Source organism: Laetiporus sulphureus (genome assembly GCF_001632365.1).
Source record: "Laetiporus sulphureus 93-53 unplaced genomic scaffold LAESUscaffold_2, whole genome shotgun sequence".
NCBI lineage: Eukaryota > Fungi > Basidiomycota > Agaricomycetes > Polyporales > Laetiporaceae > Laetiporus > Laetiporus sulphureus.
In genome coordinates, this window is record NW_024468511.1 from 1,599,770 (window position 1) to 1,619,790 (window position 20,021).

The 20,021-nt window shown below is 53.4% G+C and overlaps 5 protein-coding genes across 5 annotated transcripts; 1 reads left to right on the plus strand and 4 right to left on the minus strand.

The window, feature by feature from the left end:
- Nucleotides 1-2,064: 2,064 nt before the first annotated feature.
- LAESUDRAFT_734059 (FAD/NAD-binding domain-containing protein) lies at nt 2,065-4,753 on the minus strand (the record flags this gene model as incomplete). Its single annotated transcript, XM_040910477.1, has 16 exons — nt 2,065-2,085; nt 2,121-2,179; nt 2,237-2,377; nt 2,425-2,500; nt 2,640-2,932; nt 2,991-3,090; nt 3,147-3,223; nt 3,277-3,388; nt 3,447-3,532; nt 3,586-3,733; nt 3,789-3,983; nt 4,079-4,246; nt 4,334-4,357; nt 4,411-4,441; nt 4,490-4,576; nt 4,638-4,753. The coding sequence occupies 16 exons, from the start codon at nt 4,751-4,753 to the stop codon at nt 2,065-2,067; spliced, it is 1,734 nt and encodes a 577-aa protein (XP_040769952.1).
- A 1,549-nt stretch (nt 4,754-6,302) lies between these two features.
- LAESUDRAFT_720260 (uncharacterized protein) lies at nt 6,303-6,858 on the minus strand. The gene has a single exon (XM_040907781.1). It carries the CDS (start codon nt 6,722-6,724, stop codon nt 6,494-6,496), a length of 231 nt encoding a protein of 76 aa, XP_040769953.1. The 5' UTR covers nt 6,725-6,858; the 3' UTR covers nt 6,303-6,493.
- A 601-nt stretch (nt 6,859-7,459) lies between these two features.
- LAESUDRAFT_720261 (DSPc-domain-containing protein) lies at nt 7,460-8,727 on the minus strand. Its single transcript, XM_040907782.1, has 3 exons — nt 8,220-8,727; nt 8,039-8,166; nt 7,460-7,983 (listed from the first exon to the last, which is right to left on the minus strand). The coding sequence occupies exons 1-3, from the start codon at nt 8,568-8,570 to the stop codon at nt 7,896-7,898; spliced, it is 567 nt and encodes a 188-aa protein (XP_040769954.1). The 5' UTR covers nt 8,571-8,727; the 3' UTR covers nt 7,460-7,895.
- Nucleotides 8,728-15,289: 6,562 nt separating this feature from the next.
- LAESUDRAFT_754778 (MFS general substrate transporter) lies at nt 15,290-17,858 on the plus strand (the record flags this gene model as incomplete). Its single annotated transcript, XM_040911938.1, has 17 exons — nt 15,290-15,403; nt 15,458-15,476; nt 15,531-15,553; nt 15,613-15,730; nt 15,868-15,903; nt 15,961-16,020; nt 16,082-16,342; nt 16,406-16,681; nt 16,738-16,819; nt 16,886-17,022; nt 17,075-17,158; nt 17,216-17,286; nt 17,337-17,362; nt 17,423-17,432; nt 17,491-17,635; nt 17,694-17,723; nt 17,779-17,858. 17 exons carry the CDS (start codon nt 15,290-15,292, stop codon nt 17,856-17,858), a joined length of 1,572 nt encoding a protein of 523 aa, XP_040769955.1.
- LAESUDRAFT_175031 (uncharacterized protein) lies at nt 17,774-19,933 on the minus strand. Its single transcript, XM_040901447.1, has 2 exons — nt 19,854-19,933; nt 17,774-19,797 (listed from the first exon to the last, which is right to left on the minus strand). The coding sequence occupies exon 2, from the start codon at nt 19,785-19,787 to the stop codon at nt 18,057-18,059; it is 1,731 nt and encodes a 576-aa protein (XP_040769956.1). The 5' UTR covers nt 19,788-19,797; nt 19,854-19,933; the 3' UTR covers nt 17,774-18,056.
- Nucleotides 19,934-20,021: the final 88 nt, after the last annotated feature.

Consider the following 20,021-nt stretch of genomic DNA (forward strand, 5'->3'; position numbering starts at 1 on the left):
TCAGCGACACGCTAACAGGTGGTGATAGACCTTCCCGATGAAAGTGACCGCGGGGGCAAGCCTCGAAACGCTGCTGATGCGGATCAAGTACGTGAAGTTCTTGTCAGCATATTGTCTTGTGCTCCCTCGAGACTGCAGGACCGAACCTTATCGACGTGTGGGTTGGGTGAGAGCGCGCAGACTCGGCTCCTCACTATTTCCTGACTCGTCCTTCTGCCTTCCCATAAAGTCTTTCACTGCGTCCATCGATTTCAGTCTTCGCGATACAATGCCTATCAGGTGTGCATCAATCTACATGCGTTCTAGCAACCTTGCTGATGCGTACTAGCTGTGGTGTGGACGAACGATCTCGCTGTGGGACCCATGTACTCGACATCGATAACGAAACCAGTCTTGTGCGGAGACGATGCAGGATTTTCTTGCAGGTGCTCGGTGTGGTCGATTGCTGTCGTGGTCAAGTGAGCGTGGTGATGATTGCCTGTGATATGTGCCCCTAGCTCTACATTGTAGGAACAACGTTCAATGTGCATGTCCTGCCTGCAGTGCGCCTCCCTGGCTGTGAAATGAACGTGTGCGACGACACAGACGAAGACGAACGATCCGTATGCCGTGCTCGCTCACGTTCTGGGCAGCGCGCGGTGCTCCTGCGCTTCGCTCTCCTGTACGGGTATGGACGATACGTGCTGCAGGCCCGCAGCCTGAGGTCGGCGTCATTCCAGACGGTGAGCATTACGTCCCTGCTCGATCCATCACTCCGGTGTGTGTCCCTCCCCTCTCCCACACTCGTCAAGAACCCACGGCGCGTCAGCTTGTCGTCGTTCCTCTATCACCCGCAGTCTATTGTACCGATTCGGGGTGAGAAGGCTGTGTAAACAGCTGGAAGCCCAAGGCGGCATGTGCAGCAGAACGGCTGAAGACGGTCTTACGATGTAGTAAGTCTCCTTCATCCACTTTCATCATTGTCGGCCTCTCTGTAGTGCCATGGCGTGGCGCTGACAGGTTGGGACCATAGAACTCAACGGGATGCGTTTAGACATCCCCGCAGCACAGCATCCTGACCCGCTCACTTTTATGGGCGTGAAGCAAGGGCATCGAGCTGCTGAAATGCGCTGATCGACGCCGACGACACGACGTGGCCTTTCTATTCCTGGACTCGGACTCGCTTGAGGGCAGATGACTACGTATGGTGCGCACTGCGTTAGGCACCGCGAAGCGCAGTGTGAATTCGACCAGCGTGAATGAATCAATGTTGCCCCTGGCATGCTTAACAGCTGGCGCTCAGCTTCGATACATTCCTCGTGATGCGGCACAGCATCGTTTGCGAAGGGGTGAGTGTCTAGGGTGCTACATCGCATCGCAATAACAGTCACGATGGCGGATGTGAGTCCACCATCTTCTCTCTGCTCCGCCATGAGGTTACGGCTGATGGCGCGATCGCAGTCCTTCACACATTGGAGACTTGACCAGAGGTGCATGTTGACTCCTTATTGTCTCGGTGAGTCGCGAGCGGCGTAGTTCCTCCCTTTCCTCGTGCCGTCCTCTCCTCCTTCTTTCGCCCGTATGCGTGCATCACACAACTCTTGTGCACATGACGGTAGGCTTCACTGATGCACGCGCCCAGAGTGATGAGCGTCGGCGTATACTTCTACCATTGTTGGAAAGTATGCAGAACGAGGAGTGATGTGAGCGTGAGCTGCCTCCCTGTTCTTGGTCCCTCATGGTGCGGGATACCAGTGAGGATCATGCTACTGGATGCGAGTGGCTGGATGCGTATATACTATCGCCCGCGGGTCTGTCATCGTTCGATCGTACCTCTTCAGGTGGTTCTAATGATGTACATTTAGATATTCACGGCATTGTATCTCAATCACTGTAATTTATTGATTTATACTTTGCAATTGCAAACATTCGAAAAAAGCACTGTGCGTCGTGCGGGGAACGCGACGACACACCAAATTCGACGTCGATGGTTATTATTCCGTCCACTTTTCAATAAAAGAGGATTCGCGAAGCATGATATTGACGGTCCACAGTAGCGGCTACTTGCACGTCACGGCGCGCAATTCAAACGCTAATCTGCCGCAACTGTAAGAGACATCAACGACAGGTCGGCAACACACATGTCGGGGACACTCACTGGGAGGTATGTCCACTTCATTGTCATTCAGGTACCATGCTCCTGATGCAAGCGCATTAACCTTCATAATTAAACACACAACCAAGGCCAGCTGCTCACGGTCGCCTGTCATAGTTTTCTCATTGTATGTCTGCCCATCACCGAGCCAGTAGAATCGATTGTGAACGCCGTCGGCAGATTCGTACTTGAAATCCTCCCAGCGCGGGTGCTCGAGAACGCGCAATCCATGCAATGACGAGCCTTGAAAGACATCAGCCACTGTTGAATGCGGAATGGAGGTGCTCCACCTGGCCAGAGGCCCACAATCCGTCCATCTTCTGTACCCATCTTGTACCAAGATCTGCATTTCTCGCTGAAAACGGTCTGGAAGATGCACAAATGTAGACTTAGCGATGTCTGATAGCACCTTTTCTTCTTGATACGCACCTTTGGGAAATAGTTCTTCACATGGCGACAAGATCAATATCCCACTCCCTACAATTCATGTGAAAAGGTAACACACCTCCAAATACTCTTCGAAATCCCTCACTGCTTCCTTCTTTACCTCGATACTCTTCAGCCTCTCCCTCTGCATCTTCTTCATTGCTGCAACTGCATATTCGACCTGGCGCTCTAGCAATATGAGCAGCGAGCCGGTAGCAAGTACCGAGTTTGGGCCGAATGCCATGAACCAGTTTGGAAATCCGTCTGTACACATAGAGAGGTACGTCGAGGGATGCGGGGTCCATTTCTCTTGGATGGACAGCCCACCGCGGCCAGCGATGGAGAAATCGAGATGGAAAGAAATGTCAAAGCCTGTGGAAGAGAGCGTACAATCATTTAATTGTGGAAGACAGTTGAGGGAAAGACGCACCGGTTGCACATATGATGACGTCGAGATCAGTATGTTTCCCGTCAACTGTTTCGATGCCTCGCGGAGTGATGCGCCGGATATCTTTCGGAACAAAGTCCACCTACACCATACACGTTGATCACTGTCAAGCCTGACGTGAGGTGAGTCATCGCGTACGTTATCCTCACACAATGCCTCCAAGTAACCAGGTCCAGGTGTCAATCGCCTGCATGAGACCGCAAAATCAGGAAGCACTAGCGCACCGCGATCATTACCAGAGGACATCTAGAACCGAAAACATGCATACAGTGATCCATGATCCACGGTTTCTTTGCTAACTTCTTCCTCATGTTCTCCGTGAATTCCTGACGTGCCGTTGTTTGTTGCGTGCTGCCTCGCAGAGTGAGACCGTGGTTGGACTAGATAATCGGGACATCACTGATCCCGTACGTGCAGATGACAATCATCAGAGCATACTTGAAGCGCAGATTCCAATTCATGCCGGAATTGCTTGTACTCCTCTTCGTCCTTAAATGCCTCCTTGTCGTCCTGACTGAATTCAACTGCTTTGATGTCAGTGTGACACCCAACATAACTACGAACAAAAATAACCCACAGTTCTCAGCACCCGTGTCATGCCGAAGGAGCTCTCCCAGCTTGTGTCGAGTGAACGGCGGCGAAACCCAAGTCTTACCGCGCACAAACTGAACCATCCTACCGACGTGCGGTTGTAGCGCTGCAACGGTTTGAATCGCACTCGAGCCCTGCCAAACATGCATTTTCCAGTACAGCAGCCGTTATGCAAAAGTGAATACTGACCGAGCCGATGACGCCGACCTTCTTCGTTCTCCACTGCCAGTCTTCAACCGCTTTCTCCCACGTGCGCTCGCCGACGTCAAAGTTAGCAGTGTGGAGGAGTTTTCCTTCGAACGTGTTCAAGCCGTCGATTTCGGGCCACTTCCACCTGCTCAGCATGCCGACGCCCGTGAAGAGGAAGTCAGCAGTGTCGGTGAACTCTTCATATTCGTCATCCGCATTGTTAGAACTGCGAGAGCTGTTCGCAGCGTAGTTAGGCGGAGTGCTCCAAGGGAACGGAGGAAAGGACAGACCATGGGACGTCTAACCCGCAGATGCCACTTTCCCGTTAGCTCCTCGTATCGCGCATGCAGGACGCGGTGTTGCAGCTTGATGTAGGGGACGAGCTTGTGCTTTTCGACGACAGACTCGAGATGAGTGCGGATCTCCGCGCCAGGAGCGTAGAGGCTCGACCAATCAGTCTATATACGCGAATCGTGAGAATCATTGAGTCAGACGGGCATGTTTCACTGCAGAAGTGGTGACAAGAGAATTTGGAATGGACAGACCTTCGGTTCGAATGTGAGTTGATACTGATGAATATGGAGATTGTAAGCGTAGCATAGAAAGAAATAAACAAACGTACGCAATGGGACGGGATGTCGCATGCCACGCCACTAGCGCTTATGAGCGGTATAGCAGAGATTTTATCAGTGCACACTCACGGATACCGATTGGAGTACCAGGTTCCACCCACGCCTGCGTTCTGCTCGTATATAGTCAGTTCGAGGTTAGGAATTCTCTGTTGGAATCTGGAGCGCATATACGAAGCATTTCAGCGTCACAAACCACAGCTAGAAGCGATGAGCGCACCTAATCCCTGCGATGATGCCGCTGTATCCTGCGCCGATCACGATGACCTTCATGGGTCTGTACTCGTCAATGGAGAAGTCCCCGAGCTTGAAGCCGCTCTGGCTGCCATTACACATGTTGTTCGTCGTGGAGCTATTATCCATAGTCAAAGCGAGCTCGCAAGTTTTGGAAGAGTCTGGGATGCTAGCTCCACTGTGGTCCAATTATATAGCCAGAATGTACTCGCATACCCTTGGGATCAAATCGAGCAATTCAGGTCATAGACATACTCAAGTTTTGACGAAAATTCTTAAGTGAGCAGGGCGATGATTGCGCGCTGACCGCTGTGGTCAACATCTTCCTTTTCTAGTCTCTTCCTGATGCAAAGGGACAGTCCGAAAGGCTTTTCTTTAAGCCTAATGAACGTGCCCTGGGGAAGACACGACATTCAGTAATATGTGATAATAAGAGAAGCATCAGTTTCCTGCATCATCACCGAGCAGAATAGCAGAATGTATGCGCCTTAGCAAGTTGAAGTCCAATTATATACTATGATAACTGCCGGCGTACCTGGTTTGACATTCTCAGAAGAGCGGTTTCCTATTCAGTAGATGAGCGCCGCCTCGAGGCACCGATCTTGAGCTGTTGCAGCGGGACTTGACAAAGAAAGTAAGAGCGAGTGTGAACTATGGATGCTTCACAAGGCGATGGCCGATGTCCAAAGAAGAATCATTGATGCATGAAGTCAGCGCCTGACCTAGTCGAAATGGCGGCGTAATAAAGCTGAGCAGTGCCGTCTGTATGCTTTGAGATAGAGCTCTTCGGATGCAACAACCAACGAGATGCAGATGTAGCATTGCATACACGAAACGGCGCCGTGCAATTGATTTACGGTGATGCAGACACGCACGCACGTTTCTCCACTGACAAAGCTTGCCACAGTTCGCTACAGATAATCACCGCAAGGATTAGAACCTTGACGGAGTGATGCTTAAAGTCGCCGTACGGATTTTACTGGACAATGCCGCGATGGACGCCGCGATGGACCTCAAGTCGAAGCACAGGCGAGCGATGCGGATCCTGAATTCGTTCACGTAGGCTTCGATTTTTCGACTTCGGTATGTCAGATCGTGTGCAGACTCGTAGACTTGGGTGGCAGATAGCCGATGTTGGATGGTCGAGGCGTGACTATCCAGCACTCAGCAGCCTGTGTCAATGTCGGCTCGAAGACTTACGTGACGATTTTACGCACATTCACACGTATCGAAGCAAAACCAGACATCTGTCCTTCTCATTAGGCCGAGACGAGTGCAATGGTCTCGACCTGTCCCGAACAGCAGGAAGGAGACAATCGCCTGTCAGCTTCAGTGGTCTCGCCAACGCTCACACGGCATATGTTCGTTGACACACCTCGGACCTCAACTCCGCTCTATATATGCGCGCACGGTTTGATTGCAACAGACCTTCGCCACGGAAGGCCCAATCGGACGGATCTCCATGGCCACTGATGAGCAGTCCATCGTCTCTCCCGGGCCCTGATCGGCTATCAGCTGACTTTTGAGGGGCACAGCGCGCATAGAAGCCTCATCGTCCTACGCCGCAGTGTCCTATCCTGAGCGAAGGATACTAGATCCGAGCGTGAAGGCTACGGATTCCTTCCTATTTCCCACAACGATTGCACGGAGTCTAGGCATTTGGTTCGCGGGCCCGGATGCGGTGCTGGGCGTTGAGTATTGAGTATTGAGTCTGAGTATCTCTTTAAGATGCGGATCCTCGATCGCTCAAGCAGGTTGACACCAAGTCCAATGTGCACGATTAGGTGGCGTGATCGTGCTTTGCAGCAAATGTTATGCACACGACAAACTATGCGTCGGCATTTACGACGACGGAGACACGCGCCACCACCTCTGCACAACGTCAGCGCAGTGCGCGCCGAAGAGTGACCACGCATGCTTGTCCTTCTGGAAATGCGCCGTGCTCCCGGACGGCGGATAGTAGCGGATAATGAGCGGAGCGCGCCGCCAACCTGCCGGTGCGCGTACTCCGCGAAGGAGGCTCAATGTATGAAAAAGGGCGAGAGTTGTGCAAGCGGGGTGCGGGGTGAACATGTCTGCAGAAACAGATGCAGGGCTCATTTGGGTTAGATTACGAATGGTGCATCGCGCACGCACGCGTGGAGCTGTAGCCCGACTCGGAGTTTCTTGAAGTCGGGGCACCCGGAGAACCACCCGGAAGACCTTTCGACACACCGAGCTCAAGCAACCTGAGCAGACTTGCGGGATGTTTCGATTGAACGCGGGTTCATCAACGTCGTGCATCGTGTCCGGACTGGTGCAGCGCAGCATTCGCGGTAGCCGCGGGACCGCGGGCAAGGACGAGCTTCACAAGAACGCGGATACGAATGGGGAACAAGGTCAAGGGTTCATTGAACGACGAAGTGTCGAAGCGGGCCTACCTGGCGGGGTGTGCATGTCTGCCCCGAGTTGGCATGCTGGACGGGGACGGGTGCCACCGCTGGTTCCAAGGGTGGGAGGGACGCGGGTCAGACCGAGAGCGCAAAAGCCCGACGCGGTGAGGTACGACTTCTTGAGAGCCTGGACGAGAAGTTGGGCGCAATTCAACGCGTCTGTACATCGTGTGTGCGTGCAAGATAGCCTATCATATGATGGTCATGACATGAGCGACGAAGCGCACGGCGCTCGGACTTTAGTAATCTTCACGATAGGTACAGGCACGCCGAGGTTGGACAGCGTTCGGGGCAGAGATGTTTTCACACCCACGAAGGCATCCGGCGGCACCTCGTATGTAGGATCGTCGCTTTGAGTCCATCGTACTACTCATGAGGCCTTGGGAACGTGCGAACGTTAGCCAGAAAGCTGACCCACTGTGCGTTGCTGATAGTACAAAGATACAAGTATATTGCGACAAAACAGACAATCAATGCCGTAGATATATGCGTGCATGAAGACGAGGTACCCTACGAAATGCAAACGACCATTATCCGTCAGATAGACTAATGATATAGCGGGCCCAACACATGTGCAGGGAGTGTATGTGTACGAAATGTCTTTGTCAGTGTTCTGACCTTGGGTTTTATAGTTTTGGTGTGGGCCCGAAGTAGAACAGCATGCGACAGGCGGAAGATGGAAACGGATTGCAATAAAATAGGACAATAGCCAACTCACGCCGTTCCTCACCAGACGCATGCTCAACCATCCACCCTCCCCGACGCGGAGCGATATACAGGCAGACGAGACGGGTCATGACGCGCCCGATAGCCTAGCGCGGGGTCGTAGCGGCCCTACGCATAGATGGACGGTTATCTGGGTTGGCACGCCTCCACTTCTGTTCCCACTCCTGTAATGCCCTGATCGTCGACACGTCAGACATGCAAACTCTACACGGATAAGCGAGACACGTACTTGACGAACCCAGAGTTGGGCTTGATGCAGGCGCGCCTACGCTTGACAAAGTTGAAGGCCGAGTCGTATGTCATGTTCTGCGTGTATATGAGGTATGCGATGACGATCGCGGCCGAGCGAGATACGCCCTGTGTTCGCCAGAGTTAGCAGGCAGCTGGTAGACACGGCGCAATACACGCACCTGCTGACAGTGCACGAGCACGTTCACTCCCCTACGCAACCGATCGTCTATCCACCGCACTGTCGCATCCAAGTATGGCCGGATGTCGACCGATGAGCTGTCGAGGATGTCGAGGCGGAAGGACTCGAGGGGCTTGGAGGAAGAGGTGGACTCGGGGACCCAAGGCGCGTCAAGGACCTGGACGAGGGCGGAGATGTGGGCCTGGTCGAGAACTGCCTGGTCGAGGACAGCGGAGAAGGAGCCAATGTAGAGGGCGCCGGTGTGGGCGGCGGTGGACGCAGGGATGACGAGGTGCATGGGGGTGCACATGGCCTGCATGACCTCTGGCGGAAGGGTGTCGAAGCGGATCATGGTGAAGACGGGGAGTGTGTTGGTGGGTATGTGCTAAGGTGCGCTGGAGGGAGACGAGGGGAGACGGGCAGCATGAGAGGGGTTATATAGATCTGGAGGAAAAGGACGGCGAGGGATGGGGGCGGAGCGGATGGGTGATGGAGATGGGCCGCCCCATATCCGGAACCAGCAGATCTCGATTTGGGCGCCAATTGCCTGATCAAGCCGATCTTGCAATCTTATCACTGCCCACCGTTGGCCCAGATCGTGTACGTAAGCGACCCTGCTGTCGTTGGTAATATGCACATCCGCACCCCTTTGGTCCCCATTCGAGTGCAGTGCACGTCCTCCGTGGTCGGCCTTCGCGACGCCTATCCTTACTCCGTTTATCCATCTCCATGCCCCGTACCCACCTTCCGCTCCTCCGCGTCTTGTTCTCCAGCTTTCTCCCTCCAATTGTCGCCCACCAGAGCCCTCCGATATCCGGGCTCGAGCATGCCGACTCCAGCCCCCACGATCACCAGGCTCATCTGGGCGCTTCTGCATCTCCACCAACCGCTGTCCCAGATCGCGCTGACGTCGTGGCTGCCCGCGCACACCCAACACAAACTCTACTCGCGTATTGGACTAGCGGTGGATACCGATGCTGGCGCAGAGGTCCCACCGGCATCCAGTCGCGAGGAGGCTCTGGTCGCCGCTGCTGAGTCTGTCTGTTCCAGAGCCGAGGTGCCACTTGAGAGACCGAATCGCTCGATCGTTCGTGACGTCTTCCGCGTCTTGATGACTATGCAAATGGAGCATTGCAATCTCCACTCTTGTGTGGCTATTCGTCCTCAACGCAACTGCGCACCGGTCTCACTCCGATATCTAGCACTTTACTATTCCCAAACCTTGGACGGCGGTCCACGGGTGTCATATATGCAGTGTGGTGGTGGTAACCTCCGGTCATCTCATCGTCTCCTATCCTTGCGTGGTGCCCTCTGGACTCGAAGCTTCAGACTCCATCCTAGGACCGCATATATGCACGCTCAGTCTGAACTGTGTCGATATCGCAGCTATCTCCAGGATTAACCTCGGAGACGCCGCTGGTCATCGCGAGGCCACAAGAACCATATTTGTGCATTCCGACGGATTCTGATTCAGACCGAAGCTCGGTGTATGCGTCTTAGAACGTCACTTCTCCCGACATGAGGCCTCTCCCAGCACACCGGAACCCACTCGGGACCCGCTTGGAATTCAGAAAGTCTCTGAGCTCTGATCCGCGGCGAAGTTACCAACGATCGGGTGCGATAGGTGGCCTTGATATCTTGCTGTATCAGATTTTATAAATACCGCGTGTCCTGAAGAATAGCAAGCCATCCTTAATATCACCCTCGGCCAGCACTGCTGATCGTCATGAGGCCAGCACGAAGCGCATATAACCATTCATCGCATGCGTTCCCTTGGATTTCAATCGAGACCGAGGCTCACATATCCGCTGCGGATTCTCGATATGAGGCCTGCCCTGGTGCACAGGGGTCCCATTGGAACGTACCGACTTTCGCAGCTCTCTAATCCGATATCAAGCTGAAATGGCCTTGATGTCTCGACGTATCAAAGTCCCTGTACACTTCATTGGTGGTGGCGAAGGTCGTGATGCCTTCGAACGTCTACCTTTGGTAGTGTCGATCCTGCCCTTTGGTGCTGCGGCTTTGCGGCTTTAAGGACTCACGCCTCTCCAACTTCTCAGAAGACGGTACGCATTTCGTAAAGGACGCTCCGCCGTGCTCATGCAGATGACCCAAAGAAGAGTCTGTGTGAAGCTGGCCTATTCCTGCCTCATGCGAATCTGTCCTTCGTCGGTCGCGACGTACCAGCTTGGCGATCCTACAGCCCTCATGTTCAGCGCGTATACCTCACGTCTGACATGCTTAATAGACTTCTGGGTCCTATTTCGATCGAAACGCACACCAGCTTGGGAGCACTCTTTTACCAAAAGTTTACCCACCCGACATGTCGAAGTCTACCGCGCTCCCAGGCCTCGGTGATCTGGCGAAATGCCGTCAACCCTCTGGCTGTCCTGATTGAGTCTGGCGACTGTGGTCTGCTATATCAAGGATGATCTGAATGCCTGACTGCTCGTGGCGATCGTCGATACTGTCTTCTCAATCTCACGAATCTGGGCGGTGCTATGAGCTGCCATATGAGGCGCTGTCGATCTGCGATAGGAGGGCTGCTGCCTCGATGGACATTCTCGCGTTTGCGGCAGGCCGTCTGTCTAAATGGTCCCGCAAGACTTAAATTCGCATGCAAGACGTGTTCGACTGTCGTGATGCTTACTCACATATGCACGCCTACTGTCTCGTCGGCATATCATGGATCCAGGCAGGCCCAGGCCGATGTTGTTTTCTGAGCGATCGCGATCCACGGCGAGAGAAGATTATTTTACTGTTTCCGTCTCGAGACTGCCTCCGCGCCGATACACACACATATCAAATGTTTTTTCCTGCGATGCAACACACGCCCCGGTTACCTGGAACCTGCCCGGAAGTAACTGTGCTGTCCGACCTTTCGGATCCGGTGCGAAGTAGCGAGCCGCCCGATTGAATGCGAGAATGCTGTGTAAATCTTGAAAAGCCTGGCCGCAGCGTGCTGCTTTGTCAAGGCTAAATTGAATGGCCTCCCATTCGCAGCGATCGTCGTTTGGGCTTCTTCTGTTCTTCAGACACTATCTCTTAAGCTTTCCTCACTGGGCGCTGCCGATCTGTTCATATCAAGGGCTGCGGGCTCGAAAGGCTCTGTCTCGCCTCCCCGTTCAATTCATCTTGTCTTTGGATGTGTCTCGTGGCAGAATGCTCTCGCTTATGTCCGACGCACTCGTGGCCGTCAGCAGGTAGAATGAAACACCTCGAGGACTCTTAGTAGCTGTTTCAAGAGGTGCATCATGAGGAATATTGAGCCGTCGGGAACAGCACAGACCGTCCCATGGCCGACATCCTCGGTAATCGACCCAGATGGACAAGAGTTGGAGTCCCGACGACCACGCTATTTCCGCCATGATCTGCATTCTATCGACGTGAGCGTCGACGTGCTGCGGAAACGATGGCAGTAGAGTTACACCACGATGTGCACGAAATAATCAGGCCTCGCGATAGACGAGATTTGGACTAGGGCCTGATTCCAGGTTATACTGCCAAGATGCCGCATGGACAGGAGATGTGCCCGGCTGATCAAAGCTTCGTCGACTTCAAAGCCAGCTCGCTCCTTCAGGCAAATACTTGCATACGAGATTTTGAACTCTGATGCAACGTTTTGCTATGATAGCAATCACATGCGTAACGCCAGCCTTGCTGCCAGACATATACTGCATTGGTTCCTCTTCCATATTGTCTACTCAGTCATCACGAGAACAATCAGGCTCTTCCGCCACAATGTTGAAGTCACATACACATATCAGTCAAGGAGTCTGAAAGCTTAGAGCAGTTCAGTCCTAGCATGCAATGCCGGACGCCAAGGAAATAGAATTCATCGCCATGGGAGAGACGAATATTAAGCTCCCGTCAAGGGAGCACTTGGAATGTATGCCCACACGGAGCTTGTCTAGGTTTTCATATTGAGAAATTGAGGGACGCAAGAATCTCGTTGCCGCGGCGCGGCTTTGTGATATGATCAACTGATCACAAACAGGCAACAAGGCTTATCATTGCACGAGCAGAAATTGGGGTGCATGTCTGCGATGTCTGACATCCTCGAGGCTGGTTCTTGGTTGCTTCTCGGGCACATCGTGGTTTGATAGGCTGGGTCGCTGAGTGCTTCTAGCACACCGTATAAACTGCGGCATGGAACAAGAGTCTAGCCGCTGACGGTCATTAAAGCATAAGCATAGGCGCACAGTTGGCCTAGAGCACGGAAGCGCTCCCGGTTGCGGTTGCAGGGAAGGTATTCATGCTAGGTCAAGTACATAAATGGCCATCATGCACAAGAACGTCCAAACGTTCCGCCAATCGTCGTGCAGATACTGGCCCTATGGCCTTGAATTCATCATGAGATTGCTCAGTAGACCAGCTCCGGAGAGCCAGCGACGAATCAAGCAACAACAGCGGGGATGGACATCGAAGATCGATGGGTTCCCACTGGACGCCAAGAATGTATGAGACTCTGACCTCGCTTCGTCTTGGTATACTCGGGGAGCACACCGAACAACGCTTCGGACCTGGCACGGCGGCATGTTAACACACTGCGCACCGTAGGACGAGTCGAAGCACGCCATTGGTCACACTTATCACTTGGCTCAATCAAGCGAGCCCCTGGAGCGCAGAATTCCGTGGCGTGCCATCGGTGGCAGATCCCCATGTTGTATTCGTCCATCATTTCAATCATTTTCGGGTCCAGCGGTCCGCCGCGTCTATCAGGACTTCGCGACAATATATGCACTCACGCGCGAACGATCGTCGGAGTCTCTCCCGATGCCGGTGAAAAGGTAGCTCGGAGATTGCGAAGCCTCAGTTAAGACGAAAGCCGACGGGCACGGAGCGGGAGCAGCCTTGCATGCTTGCGCTGTGCCGGTCGTTTTAGACATCATGGGCAGAGGACTTCAGCTTCAGGCACCAGGCTTGAAGGTAGATGCTCAGCAATCCATATGGTCACGAAGACCGCAAGTTCATTTAAATAAAGCGCTCTCACTGAATGCGTGCATTTAACGTGTCTTGAAGCATGGTTGGATCCGTGTTTGTGTCTGATGGCTACTGGCAGTACATCGCGCTTCGACGCTCTGCAGAAGAACAGAACTTTGTGTAGGCATCTAGGTCTCACTCAGCTATTCAAACGTGAGTAAATATGAAAGTAGCCATGCGTGCTTGTCGTGCTATGAGACCGTTGAGGATAGGGATGTGCCGAGCAAAAGTACGCACATACACGTGTTGCGGTCACGCAGGAGGATTGAGCCGCTGATGTCTGTATTCATGACAGGAGGCGAACGTTGAGAAGTTGAGTCCGTAGACATACTCCATTGACTTGAATGCTGGCCTGCATGAGCATGTTTGCTTACTCCCCACACTACATGATTGCAAGGAAACCGCATCTGCCTACGTACAAACAAAAATCACCACGCCTTCCACACAACCCACCCGCGATGACTTGCACGGTGTCAGAGGACCTTTATGGTTGTCTTTCGAACAGTGGCTGACGAACAGAGGCAAAGTGGATACTGCTAGATCGTAAGTTGTCCATCCAACGAGGACTCCTGCGAATGTCGAGCGCAGCCATAAATTCACATTGTGAACCAATGCATTCATTCTTCTGAGGAATGTGGCCTAGTGAATCGTCTGTGAACGCTGCCTGTCTAGTCGACGTCGGATTGGAACCCCCTATCGAAGAGTGCCAAAGAACAAAGAGTTACAATGATGCTGGATCGGTGGTGCTGCACTTGACGTCTTCCCGAGCACATCTAGAGCTTGACATTCAGCAAGAATATATTGGGCAGAACCGCAGCTGCTAAACATGTGTAGTCATTTCAAAAGAAACATGCGCGACATTGAAGAATCAGCACACGGTGTCGATTTACGTACATATCGAGACCACAAAGGATAAGAATGAGGAACGCTGGTTGCGGCGACGGCGTTATACGACTACGGGATGAGAGTCGATCTGCAAAAGTCAAAGTTTATACCTGAGCAGAATCAACTGCCCATATGCCCAAACGCGTGATGTTTTGATCGCCTATCCTTATGACTCCGCATGCCGCACTTGCTAAGATGTGACTATGCACAAAGTCTGCGATGGGTTAGTCAGAAGGTACAGCAAAGTGAGGGAGTTCGGGCCACCATCGGCGATCTTGTTCCACCGCGAATGTCTGGAAGATGTCTGGAGGGATCCTACGAAAACTGCGGATGTCCTAGATCCTAGACACGACAGTGGAGACGAGCGGTTCGATGACGAATGCATCGTTTTACGACAGCGCTGTGGCTCCAGACGCCCTGTGACGCAAGGAAATGAACGTGCATGAGGAGGTACATGTCTCAACGTCCTAGCAGACGGGTTTATGAGCGGATCGCGTACAAGGAGCCATGATTAGCATCGTAGAGGTGGCAAGAGCAGCGAGTGTAACAGAGAATGCGCATCTTATGCATCCCTAATTGTCAATGCTTGAAGACATCCACGAACGTGCCTGCGAAACACAGCAACGGGTGGCTTGCAGTGGAGATTGTCGATGGAGCATCAAATAGAACCAGGCGCTACGAATGCCGATACCCGAGCCACAAGCGGGCAGAGAGTACGAGTAAAAGTGGATAGGATCTGGGCCGGCCAGCGCCGACTTTGTTATGCGCACCTCTTGAACGTTGACAACGCCATGCTCCCGGCGAACAGGAATTTAGCAGTTCAAGGAGATGGTGCTACATCAAGACATGTTCACAAAGAGAAAGAAAGTAGCAACGCACACCAGAACAACCTAACCACAGTGGCCGCGTCAGCCGGGCCACCGCCACATATGGGAGGTTTCGGTCACGTGACTAAAGCGCGTTCTCGGCACGGGTAAATCAGATAAATTTTCGAAGAAATATATGGACCGGCCGGTGTGGTGGCTGCGCTGGAGTCTCGCGTTCTCCGCCAATCCTCCTTCGAACGTGCGTCCCGCTGCTCGGTAAGTACCACTCTTCTCAACCCCGCCCGCCTTTCCTTCATAAACGACCATTTGCTCCCGGTCGGATTCGCCACTTTCTAAACGTCGCATGTCATCGCTCAAACCATCTGTGCATCAGGAAATGTCCGACACGGCCGGTCGCAAGTCCAGCCTCGAGGATTATGAGCGTGAAGACGATGGTCGGCCAACGTTCCTGCTGACCTATCGCGAGGTCAAGCTCCTTGGCATCACCGGAGTACGTGTTGTCATTGCAAACTCCTGTATAGACGTTACTGACATCGTGTGCAAGGTCGGATTCTTCCTTGATGGTACGTATGTGCAGTCACACGACCCGAAATACTGCTAAGACGCGACTCTCCCAGCTTACGATCTTTTCATTATCAATGTTCGTACGCGCCTATCACCTCTGCTAAACGCTGTGCTTAACCCCTCCCGCTAAATTAGCCCGTCGCCACGATGCTGCAATATCGTCTGTACGATGGTGCCGCTCTCCCGGCTGGCTTGGAGGGATTCTTAAAAGCTAGTGCGAACATAGGCAGTGTTATTGGACAATTTGGGTTCGGTGCGTTCATTCTTTCAACGCTAGTCTATTCCGTCATACTCGCACACCCATTGTTGCTGCGGCCGGTGTCGCCCGGCGGGAAAGACCTAAGCTATAGTGAAAATGTATGAGCAAAAACTGACGTCGCTATTTGTTAGGGTTCTGCGCGGACTATTTCGGCCGTAAGGCTGTTTGTGAGTCCTCCGTCTCCTACCTCACTTGTATGTGCAGTGTGCTCATTCGCGGCTCAGACGGCAAAGAACTCATGCTCATCATCTTTGCCACCATCCTCTGCATATCGGACCCAACTGGTAAGCTGTCCCTTGTCGAGTGCGATGCGCGGACGTCAATATTAATTGACCTTCAACACAGGTGATCTCTCGCCTTCGGGATCGCTGCTTTGGCTCACCATATTCCGAATCGTCCTCGGCGTCGGGATTGGAGGAGACTACCCCATGTCTGCCTCGGTCGCCACCGATCGCTCGAACCTCCGCCGGCGAGGCACCATGCTGGCGTACATCTTCGCCAACCAAGGATGGGGTTCACTGATCGGCAGCGTCATGGTGCTCATCGTCCTCGCGTGTTACCATCATGTCATGGAGGACAAGGGCGAGACGAGCAAGGTGGATGGAGGTAAGTGCTCATTTCCGGTCGCTCGACGAAACTGTTATTAATAGGTTTGTTGCCGCACGGCAGTTTGGCGAATCCTCGTCGGCTTATCCCTCGTTCCCGCCGTTGGCACATTGTACCAACGCTTGACTCTCCCAGAGTCGAAGCGCTTTAAGGCTTCTCGAGCCAACGCCGAACCAGACACGGATGACATCGAAGAGCTGAAGAAGGAGACGAATGCAGCCCATAGCGTGCAGAGCCCGGGCTCCTCGCCTGCGGCGACTCTGACATGCCATTCGCCCACGCCGCCCTCGGATCATATTAAGGAGGAGCCTCACACCGTTGACAAGCCGTCTGTTGGTGGTACGCGCTTTCGTTGCTCATGCGCGTCTCGATCCGACTCTCACCAAATGCCACAGAGTTCTTCACCTACTTTGGAGAATGGCGCCATGGGAAGATCCTCTTCGCCACGTGCGCGTGTTGGTTCCTCTTGGACATTGCGTGAGTGTTGTTAGTTGTTCGTGTCACAGTTCGCTCGTCGCGCTGATTAGCATTCGACACTGACAGCTTTTACGGCATCAACCTGAACCAGAACGTCGTCCTAGAGTCGATGGGCTTCGCCGGCAAGGACGGTACTCCGTGGCAAACCCTGTTCAGAATCGGCATCGGCAACGTGATAGTGACTGGGCTTGGTTTTTTGCCCGGTGAGTCTGCTCGCAGATCTCAACTTCTGCATTAGTTTGACAATCAATTCAGGCTACTACGTGACCATCTTGACGATTGAAAAGCTTGGAAGAAAGTGGATCCAGATCCAAGGATTTCTGCTGGCCGCTCTCTTCCGTAAGCCTCTCTTTGCTTCAACGCGTACAGGTATTCCATATTCATTGCTGTGTCAAGTGGGCATTCTTGCGGGCAAGTTCTACACTCTGAGCACACCGGCGTTCGTCGCGATGTTCGCGTTGCTTCAAGTACGTCCATCTCGCTCGTTCCCTACCATCTGTTAACGAGGAGCGTGCAGTTCTTCTTTAATTTCGGAGCCAATGCGTACGTCCGCCCTCATGTCTATGCCCGGATGTCATGCTGATGGGACCTCAATTTCCACAGCACGACATACGTAAGTTTCGGCCTTTCGACGCGAAGATCTAGGATTCATTGACCTGACTGCAATGCAGTGCTATCCGGCGGAAGTCTTCCCTACCCGTTTCCGTGCGCGAGCTCACGGGGTTTCAGCTGCGTGTGGCAAAATTGGCGCGATCGTCTCGGCCCTCGCCTTCAATACCCTTACGAATAAGATCGGCACGCCCGCAGTGTTGTGGAGTGAGTAATGATTCGTTCATCCATATAATCATACTCATGACCTTCTCATTCCGCACAGTCTTCTTCGGATGCTGTATTTTCGGAGCAGGTATGTCCGGCAGTCACCCATGCTCCCTCATCTTCCTCACAGGTTTTTTGTATAGTCATCAGCCTGCTGCTACCCGAAGTGCGCGGTCGCGATCCTGACGTTGTTTATGCTGAAGAACAACGAAATCAACATTGACCGGCGGGGCGTTCGTGACACGTTGACGCGATGCTCCCAAGTGCGCGCAAACTCACGGACCTTTGTGTGATACCAGCTCACGGGTCAACACGGTCTCAACCAGACGTAGATAATGTAATCCTACCGCATGTAGTATAATGATTAATAAAACACAATGGATATCTGGGATGCATCGTAATAGTGGGTTACAGAAAGCTATCATCCTCTTTGTACGATCTCGTACCCGTGGTACGTTCTCCATAGAACGTCCTGAACAAACGCACTGAAAGTGCTCTGTTCCGTCCCCACGACTTGCCATGCTCTCGCCGCAACCATCGCATCGAGGACTGGCATAAAGAACGGCCTGAGTCTAACGCCATCATCGGCGTTCTCGAGGCCATCAAGGACAGACGTAGTCGAGGGAAAGTCGCCGAGAAGGAACATGCACGGGAACGTCTCCACGAAGCGCCGCAGAAGTAGGTCTGTACTTGGAGATGAGACGTCCGTCGAGATGAACAGCGGCGTGTTGAGCGGCTGGAGTTCTGCAGCAGCATGCAACTCACGAGGACAAATCAGCGCAGGTGGCTGCATGCGGTCCAAGGGAGGCAGATCGGGGTGAGGAGCTCGTAGCGCAGCAAAATCTAGCGGGATTCGTGGCGGGATCAACAAGGCATCTTCCGGATCGCTCTGATCGAATAATAAACCCTTCTCCAACGCAAGCGTGTCTCTCATGCTGAAGCCCAGTATGGAATGCACGAGCCGCCACCAGATCAGCCGCACGTTCTCGCCCGCGTTCTCCAGAAAGGGCCCGTCGCCGACGCGAACATGCGCACCAAGGTACTGCCCGCCGAGAGCGGCACTGATGGACTCGGCGGCCTGCGTCAGGAGGGGGTTCGTGAACGCCATGTTCTCGCGGATGCGCTTGCGCAGGCGGTAGTTCGCAGGGTCGCGCAGGTGTAACCGCGAGGAGCCGAAGAGCGTTCCTAGGAAGAGGAGGCGTTCGGGACGAGCTGCGAGGGACGAAATCTGGACGGACTCGAGGTATTTAAGTGACATGGTCCCTGGGGCAGTTGTAAAGTCCTGAAAGCGGTACTGGTTCCTGCTCAAGTCCTTCAGAGCAAACGTATCATTGTCGCCGATGTGCAGCCATTCCTCAAGCCAGGCAGCAGTCAAGTTCGAGCACGGCAAGAGCCTTTGTTCTGACTTGATTTGCGTGAGGTCTACCAGCCCACTCCAAGGAACGTAGGTGAAGTCGAAGTAACCGTCACATTCCGGCACTTCCAGAGGATCCGGAGGAAGATGACGACAGTGCTGCAAACCGTGTTTGCTCGAGTTGGCAATATATTCACGGAGCTCATCAAACGGAAGATAGTAGAGAGGTCTATTGCCAAGACGGACAGGAGGGACAAGGAGCGTTCGATTGAGCAAGCGAGACAGTACAAGAGCATTCTCGAAAGCGATGCGCTGATTATGAAAGCCACTATGGGGCAAATACGCCATGAACCGCTCATCCGGATCCACAGACAGCACTAGTCCATCAGAAGAAGTAAAAGACGGATACGAAGAAGCAGAAGTAGGCCATGCATCGCGCAGGTCAGAGCCGAAGTCGAGGGCTTGCGGGAGCAGCAGAGAAGGAAGATCGTCAGACGGGTCGCCAGGCAGCGAATGGAGAGCCCGAGTATCCCACCTCGTCGAAAACAAGTAGTATGCAACGCCGAAGCATGAAACGGCCGCAGAGACGAGAAAGACGACGAGGAGTGCCATCTGTTTCCGGTAGGCGGAGCGCGGGGGAGTTGCGAAGCGCACCTTGCGAGGGAGGTGGAGCGTGGACGCGCTGCGCGTGTGCGTGTGCGTGTGCGTGTATGGCGCACGCATACGGTATGCGCCTTTCTCGACAGATACGGTTGGTGAAGCTTGTGCGAGGCGGGAGCTGACGCTGTAGAGCGGCATCGTGCTGAGTCTGAAGTCGTTAAGAGGTGAACAGATGACTGCAATGAATAACACTGCTAAACGTACTCGAGCTGCCAAGTTCCACCTAAATACCCTTCACTGCGTTGAGAGACCCAAAGACGGCCTTTTGTGATGCGACAGCTGCGAAGGTCGTCGGCTGGATGACAACCCGACGGGGGAATACTACGAGTGTACGCGGCTGACCACCTCGCCGGCGACAGCAGAGACAAGAGA